The sequence below is a fragment of the Ictalurus furcatus genome, chromosome 14 (genome assembly GCF_023375685.1).
Source record: "Ictalurus furcatus strain D&B chromosome 14, Billie_1.0, whole genome shotgun sequence".
Taxonomy (NCBI): domain Eukaryota; kingdom Metazoa; phylum Chordata; class Actinopteri; order Siluriformes; family Ictaluridae; genus Ictalurus; species Ictalurus furcatus.
In genome coordinates, this window is record NC_071268.1 from 16,336,776 (window position 1) to 16,354,031 (window position 17,256).

General features: G+C 39.1%; 1 protein-coding gene across 2 annotated transcripts; it reads left to right on the top strand.

Annotated features, from left to right (window-relative positions):
* Positions 1 to 1,139: 1,139 nt before the first annotated feature.
* On the top strand, positions 1,140 to 17,256 carry nfatc3b (nuclear factor of activated T cells 3b). 2 transcript variants are annotated; one of them, XM_053641079.1, is made up of 10 exons: positions 1,140 to 2,072; positions 7,275 to 8,451; positions 8,689 to 8,851; positions 10,471 to 10,670; positions 10,932 to 11,104; positions 11,768 to 11,908; positions 12,042 to 12,097; positions 12,268 to 12,394; positions 12,645 to 13,454; positions 15,813 to 17,256. In XM_053641079.1, exons 1-10 carry the CDS (start codon positions 1,985 to 1,987, stop codon positions 15,875 to 15,877), a joined length of 3,000 nt encoding a protein of 999 aa, XP_053497054.1. In that variant the 5' UTR covers positions 1,140 to 1,984; the 3' UTR covers positions 15,878 to 17,256. The 2 variants fall into 2 exon arrangements, with proteins under 2 accessions (XP_053497054.1, XP_053497055.1); XM_053641080.1 differs by having other exon boundaries at positions 1,141 to 2,072; positions 12,648 to 13,454.

A 17,256-nucleotide genomic window follows, 5' to 3' on the forward strand; every position in this document is an offset into this window, starting at 1 on the left:
TTGACCACACAGGCAGTATGTGGTGTAAACCAAAAACAAAATGAAAATCATTCATTTAGTCAAGTATTATACTTCTTCTAAATAGTAATGGTGACTTAAGGCCTTAATGGAGTGGTTGGTGGGTGGCTGTATATATTTAATTTAATTTTACTTGTATTAAAAAACGTTAAATATGTATCATTTGTTTCTTATCTTCAGTTGTATTGCACATCACACATAGCTTGTGATGATAATTCACATTCTATGGGTACATTACATTTATTCATTTAGCAGATGGTTTTATCCAAAGCAGTTTACAACTGAGGAAATGCAAGCGAAGCGATGTATCAAGCAGAGAACAATACAAGTAGTGCTACTATACATGATTTTTAATTGAGTGCAAGAGGAGGAAATTGTAAGAGCAGGTGTTGAGTGCAGATTTTTTTTGTGTGCAGACAAGTTAGGGGTTAGTTAAGTGTTAATGGAAAAGATGGGTATTTAGCTGTTTTTTTTTAAGCTATTGATGGAGTCTGTTGTCCAGATTGAGGTTGGAAGTTCATTGAAGGTTCTGGAAAGGGACGTCATGCCTCGCTGAGTAGGCACTACCAGTCATCGGTCATTAACTGATTGCAGGTTGCGGGAGAGAACATAAACCTCAAGGAGAGTGTTGAGGTAGAGGGGTGCTGTTCTAGACCAAATTCTATGTCATTCTATAGTATTAGACCAGATTGTATGTGTTATTCGATAGGGTTTAGTGTGCATTGTTGATCACAGTGTATCAAGCTGTTTTTCACTGCTTTACCAGTGTTTAAAGAGCAACTCGCAAACCAACACACGTGTGGTGAGCGCTAGTCCTGTGGTGGTCCCTGTCCTTTGAAAGATGTGGCATAAGAGGACTGACAAACAGTGCTGGAGATCCACTCTAGTAGCCTACAGTTTTAAGTTTCCCAGCTCTGAACTCACATGATCTACCATACTTAGGGTTTGATAATTAACTCGTGAGTCGAATTGGGTGTGTGCACAGGACAGTGCACCTTAACAGTGTACAGTGGTGGCTAAATGCTTAAGGCTCTGGGTTACTGATCAGAAGTTCAGGGGTGCAAGACCCTCCAGCAAGGCCCTTAACTCTCTCTGCTCCGGGGATGCCGTATCATGGCTGACCCTGCATTCTGACCTCAGCTTCCTAACAAGCTGGGATATTCAATGACAAAAAAAATTCACTGAGCCTTAATGTAGCCTATACGTCACAAATAAAGTCTTCTTCAGGACTGGAGTCTACAGACTCCTACAGACCAACAGGAGGCAGAGTTCATGTGGTGAAAAACAAAACTTATATTTAGTATGATGCAGTCAGTCCTGTATTACATTTTCGGTAGTTGAAGAGACCTATGGCCTTATTCTCATTGTATTAAAACATGTTAAAGATACGATTAGGGCTTTTTTCATGCTCAGTTGTTTTGCACTTCCCACTTATATATCCTGAACTGTAGTCAGAGACAGTGTGATAGTAATCGCCTTGCTAAAGTATTGTGTGTGTGTGTGTGTGTGTGTGTTATTCAGCAGGGTGTAATGTGTGGTTTCGGACGCAGCGCGTGCGGCTGTTTGTTTCCTTCCCGAGTTTGTTGTCTGTCAAACGTGCTGACGTCACGCGCGGCGGCGGAGCGCCCTCGCGAGTGTGTAGTAGAGAAGTTTTGCTAATGTTGTGTGTCATGCGAATATTTAGACGCTTTCAGAAGCCAACCTGAGATCCTCGCGTCCACTTTTAAACGGGCGGTTCGGACTGTAGACTAGAATTTCTGGAGCAAATGTTCGCGGATTGGCCCCCGACGGGCGCTTTGGGAGAGTGTTCCGGGTTTGCGAACTGGCATCGCGTAACCCAAAGTACACTTTAGAAAGTTGGCATCGGCCTGCTGTAGCAAGCCTGCATTATGCTGATTTGATCGAGTAGATAAGATAGCATTAAGAAAACATTTTTTTAAATAACACGAGCTCGAGCGCAGATGCAATGACTGCTGCGAAGTACGGAGGCGAGGAGCTCGATTTCAGACTGACTTTTGGGGAGGACAGTCAAGCGACGGCCTCAGGCCACACAGGTTAGTGCATTAGTACTACAACTTATCCATAAATGACTCATTACTACTACGGCATTAATGAGATTTCTGATGAAAGAAAAAAAAAAACACCATGCTGAACGTGCAGCCGTTTCCTTCTTTCACCGCCAGCTGTGCAACACTTACAGAGGAAGACATGCGTTAGAGTTTCACTTTGAATCATGAAAAGCTTCTGTGTTTAACCAGTCGGTTCAGTGGCTACAGCAGGGCACCAAGTCTGCCAGTTCCCCCTTTTTTTAAACAGACTTCCGCTTATTTATTTATGTACAACGTGTAGTTATGGTTTCCACAGAGCAGGTTTGTTACTGTAAATACTACATTAATATTCAGTAACAGCTGAATGCTGAAGGACAGACTACATATTAGTGGTAAAAAGTACACTTGCTGCAGCTTTATGAGCAGGATTCGTGTATTAGATCACAAAAAGGAACTTTATTCCACTTCAAGCTGAGTCAAGACACAAGCATGTTTTTTTTTTTTTTTTGTAGACTGCAGAGTATTTTGTAACAATTTTGCATCAGATTTCAAATGTACATTTATTTATTGGTGCATTTTAATCCTGAATTCCCAGAACCCCCCCCCCCCCCCCAACAACTGCATTATTATCAAATGTAGGTTTGAATCCTGTTTGTGTGATCTTAATAGTGATGTTTTCCTCCTTAGGTTTTTATTAAACCTGTAGTTAGATTAAAATATTGACATTATTTATGCTGGCATAATTACTAACCTGTTCAAGAGAAGTCATTTAGGCTTATAACTCTATAAGTACAATTAAATAATCACTAACAATCATTGGCCCTAGTTCGCTCAGCTGTGACAATGTGATAGTAAGTAAGTAAATACATTTGCTCACAGTCTGGCTGTAGTTTACGAACCACTGGTCATCATTTTGACAATCAGTGGTCTCACTTATATCTGAAAATTGCTGACAATAATAGTAAAAACAACAACAACAACAATAATAATAATAATAATAATAATAATAATAATAATAATTCAGTTTGATCCTGAGCTCAGGTTACTGTCTGTGTGGAGTTTCACATGATCCCCCAGTGTACGTGTGGGTTTCCTCCAGGTTCTCCAGTTTCCCAAGCGATTTGGTTACTCTAAATTGCCCCTAGGTGTGAATGGATGTGTGAATGATGCCCTGTGATGGACTAGTGTCTCACATCCAGCATTCCCAGGATAGGTGATGGATGACCAGGATAAAGCACGAACTGAAGATAAATGAATGATTGTATAAGGTTGAGATTCCTTTCCTTTAAAAATAAAAACGATTAGTCCCTTGGGAAAAAGTGTCTCTTTCTCTCTCTCTCTCTCTCTCTCTCTCTCTCTCTCTCTCTGTGAATATGATATGAAACGATAGATCAGAATTTCAGCTTTCATTTCCTCATATTTACATCCAAATACACATTTTGTTTGAACCTACCCATTTTTTCAAGTGTTCAAAAGTATTGGAACACATAACTGACAGGTGTTTCTTGCTGCCCAGGTGTGTCCTGTTAAATTTATTTTTTAAATAATTAATAGCCCTGAATGTCTACTCTTGGTTTGAGTCATGGGTTTCACCTGTGAAGACATAATTTGTTGTTAAAAAGAAAAACCACCATGAAGACCAGAGAGGTGTCTATGAGAGAAAAGCAAGCCATTTTTGTAGCTGAGAAAAGAGTGAAAATCAATGCATAGCCAATACAACAACTTGGAATGTCCTGAAAAAGAAAGAAATCACCGGTGTACTAACAACCAGACATGGAACAGGTCAGCCGAGGAAAACAACAGCAGTTAAAAACAACAGTCAATGACATCACTAACAACCTCCACAAGGCAGGGGTGAAGGTATCACGATCCACCATTCGTATCTGCTCATGGTCCAAAACATAAAATCTCATCAGTCAAGCATGGTGGAGGTAGTGCCATGGTTTGCATGGCTGCTTCTGGAACAGGCTCACTAATCTTTATTGATTATGTAACACATGATACTTGCATCAGAATGAATTCAGAAGTCTACAGGAACAATCTGTCTTACAATTTACAGAGAAATGCATCCAATATAATTGGGAGGAACTTCATCATATAACAAGACAATGACCCAAAAAGCACTGCCAACACAACATGACTTCATCAAGGGGGAAACATGGAAGGTTAGACTGGCCCAGTCAATCACCAGACCTTAACCCAATTGAGCATGTATTAACCTCCTGAAGAGGAGACTGACCAAAAACAAACCCCCCAAAACAAACAACAACTGAAAGAATTTGCAGTACAAGCCTTTGAAAACAATTTGATGTCAGTGGGTCAAAGGCTTGATGTAGCTGTTGCAAGCAAAGGATATGCAACCAAATATTAAGTGTTATTTACTTTAACTTACTTTAAGACTATCTGTTCCGTATATGAACCTAGATGTAAACATCATTAAAAAAAAGCTAAAATCTGCAGGTTTCCAGTGCCAGAGCATGCAAAGCAGCCCCAGAGCATCACTGAGCCACCACCATGTTTGAGTGTGGACAGAGTGTTCTTCATTCTTCTTCCTCCAGACATACTGCTGATCCATTGTGACGAAAAGTTTCAGTTTTGTTTCATTGTTCCACAGAACAGTATCCCAAAAGTTCTGTGGCTTATTTGTATGTTTTTGAGGCGACTTTTCTTATGCTTTTGGGTCAGTAGTGGTGTACGTCTTGGAGTTCTGTCATGGAAACCTTCTGCGTTTAGTACGCAGCTTACTGTGCTCACTGAAACCTCAGTGCCTGTTGCCACCAAGTCTTGCTGCAGGTCTTTTGCAGTCACTCGAAGGTTTTTCACAACCTGCCTTCTCAGAAATCTGGTTGCAACCATTGATAGCTTCCTTTTTCTGCCCCGACCAGGTATTTAATGTATTTTCTACCCCTAGCCAGTTCAGGTATTTCTTGTGTTCCAGCTCAAGCACACCTGGTGCAACTAATGAAGCCCTTGATTAATTGCTTCAGGTGTGCTTGAGACAACACCTGTTTTACATATTTGTGGTGTTGTGAGGGATTCTATTCAGGAGGTTGAAATAATTTTGAAACTGGAGAAGTCATTATAAGTTGCATGTTCAGTTGAATTTGGGGAAACCACTTGAAGCACTCGTGTGTTGAACTGTTTCAATTGCTTTTGTTTCATTTGTTCATTGCAAACAGCTGAAAGTCTGTAAATATTGCCAATAAACCTGATTTGCAATGAGGATTGAATAATTTTGATCGCACCTGTATGTGTATGTATGTGTGTGTGTATATATATATATATATATATATATATATATATATATATATATATATATATATATATATATATGCAATTAAATGCTATAGAGAGAAGATGCCTTTAAAAATAATTGAATTAATTGTTTCTCCATTTAAAAAAAATACGATAAAGAGCAGTAAACAATAATAAATGAAACAAAGACAATATTTCGTGTGACGACCCTTTGCTTTAAAAAAAGTCGTCTCAGGTAGAATTAGTGCAATTTTATAAGGAAATGAGCTGTAAGTTTTACTGAGCATCTTGCAGAACCAGCCAGGGTTCTTCTGGAGACTTTGCTTGTCGCACTTGCTTCTTATTTTTTAGCAACTTATTTTCAGCAAACTTCATTATTATTTTTTGCTGCAAAGTGTCTCTTACCACTTAATATGCTGTATTCTTTTAGTGATGTTTCATTCATGAACGATTCGTTCATTTTGAACGAATCTTTAATATGACTCAGGAACAGAGAGTTGTCTCAGAGAGTGATTCGTTCATTTTGTATTGACCACATATGTGCTACAACATCCCCATATGTTCTGTACAGTAAACAGAAATGATTAGTTCACCTCTCAAATCTTCGGGTTTGAGTAATTCGTTCATTCCGTGACCGCCCCATAGGCAATGCAAAGTGCAATACCGGAAACAGAAATTATTAGTTTAATTTAATTAATTAAAGAAGACTCGAGACGTGAACTAATCATTTCTGTTTCCAGGGAACAGACGTGACAAATGAGACATGACAAAGTGACTTGGCTCAGGAGTTAAGCTATTAATTAATCATTTCTGTTTCTCATAATTCGGCCTCAGTTGCATTAGCCTATAGTTTATTTTTCATTCCAAATTTGATCAACATTTGCGTAAGTACTAGATGTGTTGGGGAATTTAAAATGTAACATTTGAATTATATTCTGCTGAAATGAACGAAATGACTCAAAAAAAGATTTGTTAATTTTGCTGAACGAGATTCAAAGATCCGAGTCAGTAAAATCATCCGAACTTCCCATCACTAGTTTCTTTACTGACATGCAAACATTTTTCTGTAACGTTTAATTTTGTGCTTGAAAACTAATGTTTGGAAATCTGAAATGTTTTTGTACTGACTGGATAATGTAGAAGTCATAAAATAAAAATCTATAACAAAGTTTGTACTAAAAAAAAATAGGGTGCCTAAGACTTTTGCACAGTACTCTGTGTGTGTGTGTGTGTGTGTGTGTGTGTGTGTGTGTGTGAATATGAATGACCTTTTCCTTGTGAAAAACCTTTCAAATACTGTGGCTTTGCATAATACATAATACAGACCTGTCAAATGTGAGGTATCATCGCAAACACAAGTGCAGGTGTGGTGGCTGTTTAAGGGGCTTTCACTTCTGAAATACACTTGCTGCAGCATTATGAGAATATTTTTTTTCAGAGCCCTTTTCTCTACAGTGTGACCACCTTTAGTCCTGGAGAGCCGAACCACAGCAATGTTTGGTGATTTCCCCAGGTGTCTACGGAAAGAAAATCATAAAACACTTTTGGCTTCTAGCCCACCTTGACTGGAGTTATGCACTCCTACTTTACAGTGCGTGTGTGTGCGTGTGTATGTGTATGGTGTTATTTATAGTAAACTGCTGTTGCACTGTTGACAGCACTTAGTTTGCTCACTTGTGTATTGGCTTAATAAGAGATACTCATGATAAATTGCTATTATCCAAGTGGCCATTAAAAGAAGGCTATCTGCTTTTTTGTAATGGACATAAAAGGGTTTGGGATAATATTTTAAGGATTTGTTAAATTTACTTCTTGTTAAGTTCAAACTTCTAAGACTGGCCAAGATAGTGTATCTCAGTTCTTCTACGTATCATCATTCTATTCGAAGCCATAAATAGCCTATAACCAGTGCACTAATGCACAATTAACACCGGTTTTCTCTTGCTGCTGTAGATGTCCATGCAGATAATGGCCCGACCTACTACCACTTAACTACACTCCAACAGCCTGTTTTCCAGCAGCATCCAGAGGTGCAATATGTCACCCAATCATCACACTCCCAAGGCCCTCTTACCAGCAGCTATGCTGCTTCGAGCTCTGGCTCCAATCCTGTAGATTCTCCAAGCCGTGTGTTTGATTGCCCCAGCATTCAGATCACTTCCATCCCAACGACCTGCCAACAAGATCTGGGTGCCCAGCAACACAGGGTCCATTTAGAGCAAGAAGGAGCCTCTGGTCCTCTAACATCCAGGGACCAGCTGTATTTACCTCTAGATGTGTCCTATAGAGACACCTCGGCATTGTGCCCGAGTCCCTGCAGTAGCTTGTCGTCCCGCAGCTGGCTCTCAGATGCCTCCTCCTGTGAGTCTTTCTCCCATGTTTATGATGACGTGGAAGCTGAGCTGACTGAAGCAACAGCGAGTTTCAGGTTTACATCGCCACTCGTGTCACCACAGGGCTCTCCTCTGCCCTCTCCTCTCGCCTCACCCCAGGTATCACCACAGGTGTCTCCTATGGTGTCGCCATTTGGCTCTCCATCCTGTGCATACACTGAGGACCCTTGGTCTCGTTATCATCAACAGCAGCGCCCCTACTCTCATTCACTGTCGCCCCATCATTCACCTTATCAGTCACCTCGCACTAGTGTTAACGAGGACACTTGGCTCAGTGCCCGGCCGCAGTCGTCATCCTCCTCGAAACCCTCTTCTCGTCCCACTTCGCCATATGGGAAGCGCCCATATTCCAGCGCCGATGGTATACAAGGCTCGTCCTCACCTCATTTCTCTCCCACCCCGAGCCCGTCTCATTCTCCACGAGGCAGTGTGACTGATGAGACATGGTTGGGAAGTACTGCCATGATGGCTGGCACCTTCCAGGCCTGTGCACCTGACATGGACATCCCCTCTAAAACCAGACGGACTTTTCAGAGTAACCACAGTCAGGATTGTATGGCCATGTTGCTTGGGGATTCAGGGCTTGAGGAGAATAGCCTTGTGTCCCCCTCGCTGGATTCAAATATAGAAGTGTCACTGCCACCCATGAAGAAAGAAGACATAGTGGAACACTACTTGTCGGTCCCTACACCTTTTACTTGGGGAAAACCTAAGCAATCACACAATCCTTTGTTCAGGTAAACTGTTTAAATGTTATGTTCACAGCTTTATTTTATTTGATTTTAAGATAAAAATGACTTATGGGTTATGTAATAAAACACTGGAATAAAACACTAATCATTATACTGATGAAATCTGTTATGTACAGAATAGTGTGGTGAAATATTATAGTTTGACTTTTCCTCTCTAGCATTCACCACATCATCTGAATACCTTTTTGTGGCTCAGCCTACTTCTATGCATATGTTTCTTAGGTCCACATCTTTACCCTCACTGGACTGTTCACTGCCCAGCCAGTATGGGCAGTGTGAGCTAAAGTTGGAGGTTCAACCCAGACCCCACCACAGAGCCCACTATGAGACAGAGGGCAGTCGAGGAGCCATTAAATCAGCATGTGGAAGACACCCTATTGTGAAGGTATGACTGAATTCAAGGTATGAATACTATATGACTGATCTAAACTACTATGCCAGAAATGGGCCAGAAATGGTTCGTATCTTCTTCTAAGCACATAAGAAGGTCTATTGGATAAGACCTACTAAGGTTACCAGTTCATATTTCAGAGGTTATCTTTATTAGCCACAATCAAACAATGTGCCAGGCACTGTAGGTAAATACATGCAAATAGATGTAAATACAGCATGGCATACACAGGTCACTGATTCATCACTGCTGCTATTGCCAGTTAAAGGTCTCTGGTCAAACTGGTGCAAACAGATGGGCTGAAGTTGGTAAAATGGCGTGTAAACACTCTCAAACTGTATGTCATACTACATGATCCAGACCACCCACTTTATCAATATTTCAACCCCCTTCCCTCTGGCCACAGGTATAGACTACCAATGTGCAGAAAGACCAGCTATGGTAGGAGTTTTGTTCCTATGGCTATACAAACGTTAAACACATAGGTAATCAGCCATTGTGATGCCATCTTATGCTCTGGCATTTCTTGAATGATCCTGATGTTTTCTTTTGTCCCCTTCTCCCCTCTATGTTTGTGATTGTTTTTGATGGTTAATATGTATGGTGTTGTTGTGTTTGTTTTTCTATGGAGACAGATTTCCTCTTTGAGGACAAATAAAATTATCTATCTATCTATCTATCTATCTATCTATCTATCTCTCTATCTCTCTATCTGTGTTTTGTGATTCAGCTCATTGAGATGACTGATACTCTACTGGACAATATCAACGGCAATAATGTATTGAGGTTTATTGGAGTAGAGCTTATATGTTCCACTGTGTTCTGCACTAAATGCTTTTGTGACAGAGTATAAAACAGAAATGAAATATTAATTATTTTATTTATTTATTTATTTATTTATTTATCATTTTAAGTGTTTGTTCTTGTTTAGATTCTTATCTGACATTATCTGGCTTTTATCTTATGCTTAAATCTCTACCTAACCTCACTGCATAAATCATGACAGAAGCTGCAGCTCTTCATTTTCATTTTATCAACTGAATGACATTAATTTATGTATCCAAGTTCCCAATTTTTTGCATTTATTGGAGCACTGTAGTCTGTTCATGTTCATACAGCCACTGAATTATACACCCACCATCTGATGTAGCCTAATTCAGCTATTTTTACTTTGTTCCCAAGAACAGTTAATGTTTTATTTGTTGATGAGTTTGTTTACATTGGTTTCCTAAGAACCAATGGTGAGACCAGCAGTGGAACAGATGATGACTTAGATAAGCTGCGCTTTTAACATTCATTTGTAATATTACCCTTCAATTTTATTTAGTGTGGCCTGTCTGCGCTTGTTCTCATGGTTAAGGAATGCACTGCACCTGCATAACGGCTCACTAAATGAGTATTTAGTATTAGTATTATATATATTTTTTTATCATTTGCTTTTATCATAACAGGTCAGCAAAACTTATTCAGCACAACTTTTTATTATTCAGCACAAATGGTGTTTATCGCAGTACATGGTCCAAATAATAAAATTTTAATGGTGTTTTCAATTCAGCCGTGGTAGTTGGGAATTTATATTTTTAATCAAGTTTTCTTTTCTGAATTGTTGACAGCTACTTGGGTACAATGAGAAACCAGTCAGCCTGCAGATGTTCATTGGGACAGCCGATGATCGTCATGTGAAACCACATGCATTTTATCAGGTGCACAGGATAACAGGAAAGACTGTAGCCACTCCGAGCCAGGAGATGGTGATCGGCAGCACCAAAATCCTAGAGATTCCTCTTCTTCCTGAAAACAACATGTCTGCCAGGTACTTGTCATAAACACTGATGAGTTACATTTACCCTTCTTTTGCAAAGTTCTAAAATACTTTATATAATTTTCAGTGATTTATAGGGCTAGTTCTCCTATGCCTTTTTGTCTTCATAAATTGTCTAGGATGTACAAATGGTTAATAAGGGTTAATAAGCATGCTATGTAGGCAGCTTGTGCCATTTCTGATGACTGATCAAGTGCTCTTTGGTGATTTTCCTCATTTTTTTGTGGAATGAATTTGATGTTTCCCTTGCAGTATTGACTGTGCTGGGATTCTGAAGCTCAGAAATTCTGACATTGAGTTGCGGAAGGGGGAAACCGACATCGGGCGCAAGAACACGCGTGTGCGAGCTGCGTTCCGTGTGCACATTCCCCAGGCCAACGGAAAAGTGCTCTCGCTGCAAGTGGCCTCCATCCCTATAGAGTGTTGTGAGTATATACTATTAATCATAACAAAAAGCTGGAGATAAAATGAAGTCAGAAGTTGGTATATGTGCAGTAATGTATTATACAACAGTGCTGTTGAATTGGTCAGTAAGTATCGATTAATTTTCTATAACAGCAACTCTGACAGTAGTGCCAGCTGTAGTTCAAATCACAGGTTTATATTAATGTCCTTGTTCTAATGTGTTATTATTTTTTATAATAAGCAGCTCATTCACAGAAAATTGTATGGCAGACACTACATATAATAAGACTAGTAATAAACGTTTAAAAAACCCTGTTATTTAACAAATAAAAATGTATGATCATTAATAATGATATTTTCTGTGAGGAGACACTTATTTGATATTTATGGAAGGAGCCTCAGGTATCAGCACTTTGTAAGGGTCAACGTTTTTGCGATGGGAGAGTCTTCAGGACAGTGGAATATGCACTTCCTGTTTCTCAGTAACATGACAAGTTGTGTGGTTTTGTTTTTTTTTTGCATGTTACTAAATGTTACTATAAAATGATCAAATAAAACACTTCATGTTTTCGTATTCCTTACATAGCAGAACGTATAATGAGGATCCATATAAACAATAATAATGCTATGATGAATCATAGTCACATTTTTCTCACGTTCCTCTGGTGTCGTTTATTTTTCAGCCCAGCGCTCAGCCCAGGAGCTTCCTCAGATAGAGACATTCAGCCCTACCTGTGACTCTGTGATGGGAGGCCAGGAGCTGCTGATCACCGGCCCAAACATCACCCCAGAGTCAAAGGTCATCTTCCTGGAAAAAGGCCATGGTAAGAGGCATCCACAGAGCTGCCTGTCTAAATGATTTATGAAAAGATTCAGCGTTCTTAGAGCAAGTGTTTCTCATCTCATTCAAACCCTTCTTTTCACCCAAAGAACTTTCTGTTTTATTGTTTATTTCAGATGGTCGAACTCAGTGGGAAGTGGATGCAAAAACAGTTCATGAAAAGAGTAGAGATGTATGTTTCTCCAAGTTTTTTTTTTAACAGTTTTTTCACATTGAATAGATTTTTGTATATTTTTTACCACAAAAGTGCAAATGTATATTCAGATAATGATTATTATTATTTATACGTATGTAGAAGTAAAATAAGGATGGCCTTTTAAAAATAATTATTTGCCTTTGTAGACTAGCATTGTGGTGAAAATCCCTCCATATCGTAAGAGGATCTTGGGGTCGTCTGTACAGGTACAATTTTACATCAGCAATGGGAAAAGGAAGAGGAGCCTTATGCAACGCTTTACTTACGTCCCAGGTAAAAGCACAATAAACATGTATATAAGACTGAGATAAAAGTTTTGCTGTATTGTAGAAAGATGTAATGCAAAGAATACTAATTATGTTAATGTTGACTAGATCAGTTAGAATTTGTCTTTTTGTTGTTGTTTTTTTTAGCACTGAGCTGTTTAGGAAATCAAGGCTTTATTTTGTTGAATATTGTATTGGGAAAATGAGTTATGTTCACATCTGACTTTCCTATATTAACAAGGCTTTGTCTTTTTAAGCAGTGCAGGTCAAGCAGGAATATGACCGTGTTGAAGATACTACAACCTGTGACCAAGCAGAGCACTTCAGCCCTCTGGAGCAGTGGCTCTACTCTGCAGGCCCAGTTTGTGTTCCATCCTCCAATCAGCGTAGCTTCTCTCCCATGGGTTCTCCCTATCTCAGTCGACATCATCCTCCAGATGGCAGCCTCAGTGATACATCTGGGCTTCACCCAATATTACACCCATCATCAGTGGCTTTTGCTAAGCCCTCCTCATATCAAGGACCTCAGCAAAACCTTCCTTACAATGGACAGCTTAGTCTTCCCTCTGATGCTGCATCAATGCAAGGAGGCAGACCATCAGCTGTTATGTCTGAGAATGTGAGCTCTGTACTAGGAATTGGGTATCAAAACACTCCTGGAGGTGTTCATAGCTTGAATCAAGTCTCTGATCACAGGCATAACGAGGGCTACCTCAGCCCTACCTCAGGGACAAACCAGTGTGATCCAAATAGCCTCAATAACTATCGATCTGCTCGTGATTCTGAAGAGCTGGTCGTGTTTCCAAAGTCCTCGTCCTCTCTGGAGGTTCTTGCCTCCACCATAGTGCCTTCTACCTCACACTTGAACAGAGAGGCTCTTGTAAACCCAAAATCTAATGCATCCCTTTCCCCAGCTGGTACAAGTGGAACCATAAGCTCTTCGGGAGCTGAAGCTTCATCAAACCACTCCATGGATGGACAGAGGCTTAACATTAAACAGGAACCGGAGAAGGAGAAGGAGCTCACCTTCCAGTCCATCGGGCTGGAGGATATCACTCTTGATGATGGTATGAATCTAGTATTCTAGTAAGGTGCAGGTTATTTGTTATATTTTCATTTACTTACATTTTACATTACATTTCAGAATTTGGTAGACACTCTTATCCAGAGCGACTTACACAGAAGTACTGTGTTGTCTCCATCAAAAACACATCCTCATGCTAGTAAAAATAGGATCAGGGTGTTGGAATACTAATAAGCTAAAAACTTTATTAGGGAGAAGTTATGCTGCATTTGACTAAAGGTCATAATTTCCTACCTCTGACTAGGAAAAACCAAATGACCCCTCAACACAGTTTTCCTACTCAGGAACTCAGGACAGTGTCCTCCACCCCGAGTTCAACAAGTGACATCAAATCAACATGGCTGCTCACAGTAAACAGTAAACAAAGCACTTCTTAACTTTAAATGAGTTATGCTGTATACACAAGTATTAGCTGTAGATTTATCAACATACAGACATTATTAGCTTGTTAAATTTCTAAGATTCACTATAGAGATACATGTTTTGATGAGTCAAATATACTGTACATCACTCATCACAGTTAGCTGGTTAGATGTTGCTAACAAAACACGAACATGGGGGCATCCATGTTTTTTCCCCCCACTTTGTAGCTTGAATGCACAAAAGCGACATAAATCCTCTACCTAGTGGAGACTGGTCTGTTTTTGGCTTTGTAGATAAGCATCAGAGTTTTAAGTCTGATGCGGGCAGCTACAGGAAGATGGTGGAGGTAATAACTGGGGTGATGTGAGAGAACATTGGGTGGTTGTTCCTGGTCCTCACTGTAGTTCAATGAGATCTGTGTGGCAGGTTATTACAGCAACGATTTCTAGACTGGGACATGTGTTTATTCAAATTCATATCCATCCATTGTTCTAAAAGATAGGCCATATGCTTGTGTTTGTTTACACTCAAGCAAAGACAGCTGCCACCCCCAGTGTGTGGAAACCTGTTTGGTTTGCACCTAATTATAGTCTCCAGCCCTGCAGCATGGTGGGAATGATATAGGCCTTTATGGAGTATTGCATCGAGTCACTGTGAGCTAAATATACCACATATAGCACTTATCCACTTCTGTAGTTACTGATGTACAACTGTTATGGCACTGTAGAGATAAACATGGGTCATACAATGCTTATTCCTCCTTAGCTATTTGAGTGGCGTATACCAAAATAATGTCCTTACATATTTTATTCACTCATCTTTTTTTCCATCTGTGACTTTGATTACAGGTACATTTATGACTAGGAGTAATCACAAACATGCAATCTGTTTGCGGTAGTTTAATTAATACAGACATAATTCTGTAAGATGCATCCTCCCTGTCCCCTTATTGCTTATTGCTGTGTGTAAACAGAAATATACACCTACCCACTCTACCTGGCCTTCTGCCACTATGCCTCAGCTTCATTTAACTGTGTTGGGGAGGACAGGTGCAGTGAACTGTTTGTGCCCCCCTGATGACTGAGTGCTGTTGTTCCTTATCGTAGCCCCTTTCATTGCAAGTAAGCACATGTGTAAGCCCGAGTGTGTGTTGTGTTTCATCGTCTCTCACTATCTTTTACTGAAAAAAAAAATATGACTGCGCTTCAAATTTATGGTTATGTAGATATCACTGTGTAGTTCTAATGTACTTTGCTGGGGAAGATTCGTTTATGAATAGATATTCTGTAATTTATTCTTTGTATGTGTTTTACAACATGTTGTAAACAGACTCATGTTAATTTTGAGTTTAGAACCATCGCAGACCAATGCTCAATTCTGGCTGTAGTATAGTTAGTCATACAGTAAGCACGACAAAGTAAGATAGCATAGTGATATATTTAACTCTTCTGTCTTTACACCTCATATCCAAGTTGCAACTGTAATATGATGCACTCTGACTTGTGCTTGCCCTCAGTTACAGGAAGACATACAGAAATAACCACTGTGTGAGTGAGACTACATAAACAACACTGCCCTGAGAAGGCTCTAAAATTGTACAGAAGTACAAATACAAAAAACATCAGACCTATATGGTTTCATTTTAACTATCAGTAGAAATGTGGTAAATGTGTTTCAGTCCCCAGTCTGGTTCAGTCTATACTAAAAGCTCCTTCAGTATTTTGAAAAAAACACAGTAGAAGGCTGAAGTTGCTTATTCGTTCCATGACTTGCATGATATCCTTTAATATTATTCAGCTTTTTAGGCTCAGCAAAGGATCTACTGAAAGCTCTTTACACTGCTAATGCATTTTTATCTTGTTTAAAACCAAATCATCAAAAACACAACCAAATCACCAAAAAGAAAAGAAATGAATCACCATAATCTCTTACAGATTTAATAATTATCATTATTATCACCTCTTTTCTGTCTTTTCAGTGAGCGAGATCATAGTGAGAGACTTGTTCCAGAGTCCAGATTCAGCACCGGATGGATGCTCATAGCTTAAAGTAGCCACACCTGAGAAATCAGGAATGCAGTACTGTAGATGCAGGGCTTAGCGTATGTACTCTGACTGCCACTAAAGAGAATAAATAAATAAATGAATGTGTCAATGAAGATCGCTATATACTATGATGATTTAAAGCTATGCTAGGTTATATCCTATCTTGGCAAATGTGAATGTTCAGTCTGAGACTTTTTTTTTTTTTTTTAACATTAAGGACTCTTTTGCTGGATTTAATGTGTCTTTTGCTGAGGTGCCTTAAGTGTAAAATATTCAACTCTTTGCTAAATGTTGACTGTGAAGCATATTTAAGACTCAAAACTATGCAATATGGTTTTATAAACAAAATATTTTAGAATAGCTGCATAGGATCATTTGGACTGTTACACTGTCAGCTGGGTGTGTTAGTTTATCACATTTCTGAATTGTTTTTATTTGTAATTTGGAATAGCTTAGTTGCAGAAATGACATTAATTTGAAATGCTTTCAGGTAAAGAACCCACTAATTGATAGACACTTATGTGTCTATGTGTTAAGTGATTGTTTCCCAAAACCAAGGTTCGTATTTATGAATTTGTATGAAACATTAAGGTACATGACATGTATTGAAATTCATATTAGTTTTGTGGAAAGATTGAAAATAAAAGCATTTTGTCCTTATATACTTTGAACATAATACCTGGTTTAACCTTTTTTTCCAGTGAAAATCCTTGTGTACATATACAATTATGGCCTTGAACTCACAGGACTTCTGAACATATTAGTAAATTGAAGCTCAAAAGTGTTTTCTTTCTTCTTACTTATTGCTGGAGGTGTGCTGGTACTGTGGTAATCATTGCTGCCTCACAGCTTCAAGGTCCCCCCAAAAAAGCTTTATTTTTCCTCCTACAGTCACTATACTTTAGAAGAGTTAAAGTTGGGTAAGATTTGTCAAAATTTGGCAAGATTAGGCCTGTAATGCTTAAACAGGAATGCTTAAGTAGAGTTTAATCAGATTTTAACGACTTTTTCTTTCTTTTTTAACTCCTTGATCCCTTCCCTCCCCCCATTCTTCCAATTTGCACGGAGCTCTGCCCCAGAACCTACAGGGGTTCAACTAGAGTTAGCATGCTGACTAGAGTTAGCATTAGCAAGGAGTGTCGTTAAATCACTTTCGAGCAAACTGCTTAAAGGCCAAGTTAGAAAATTACAAAGACAAAAAATTCAGTTAATAATTTTGTTTACGAGTGCCATCACTGTCCTTTGTAATAAGCTATCATGAGCTCATAAGCTCCGATATTACCTTGTTAGCATTGTTAATTAAAAGCTTGAACGTTATAATATAATTCAATAGCCTGTTGTCAATTATTCCTTACATAAACACAAAATTCATAATGA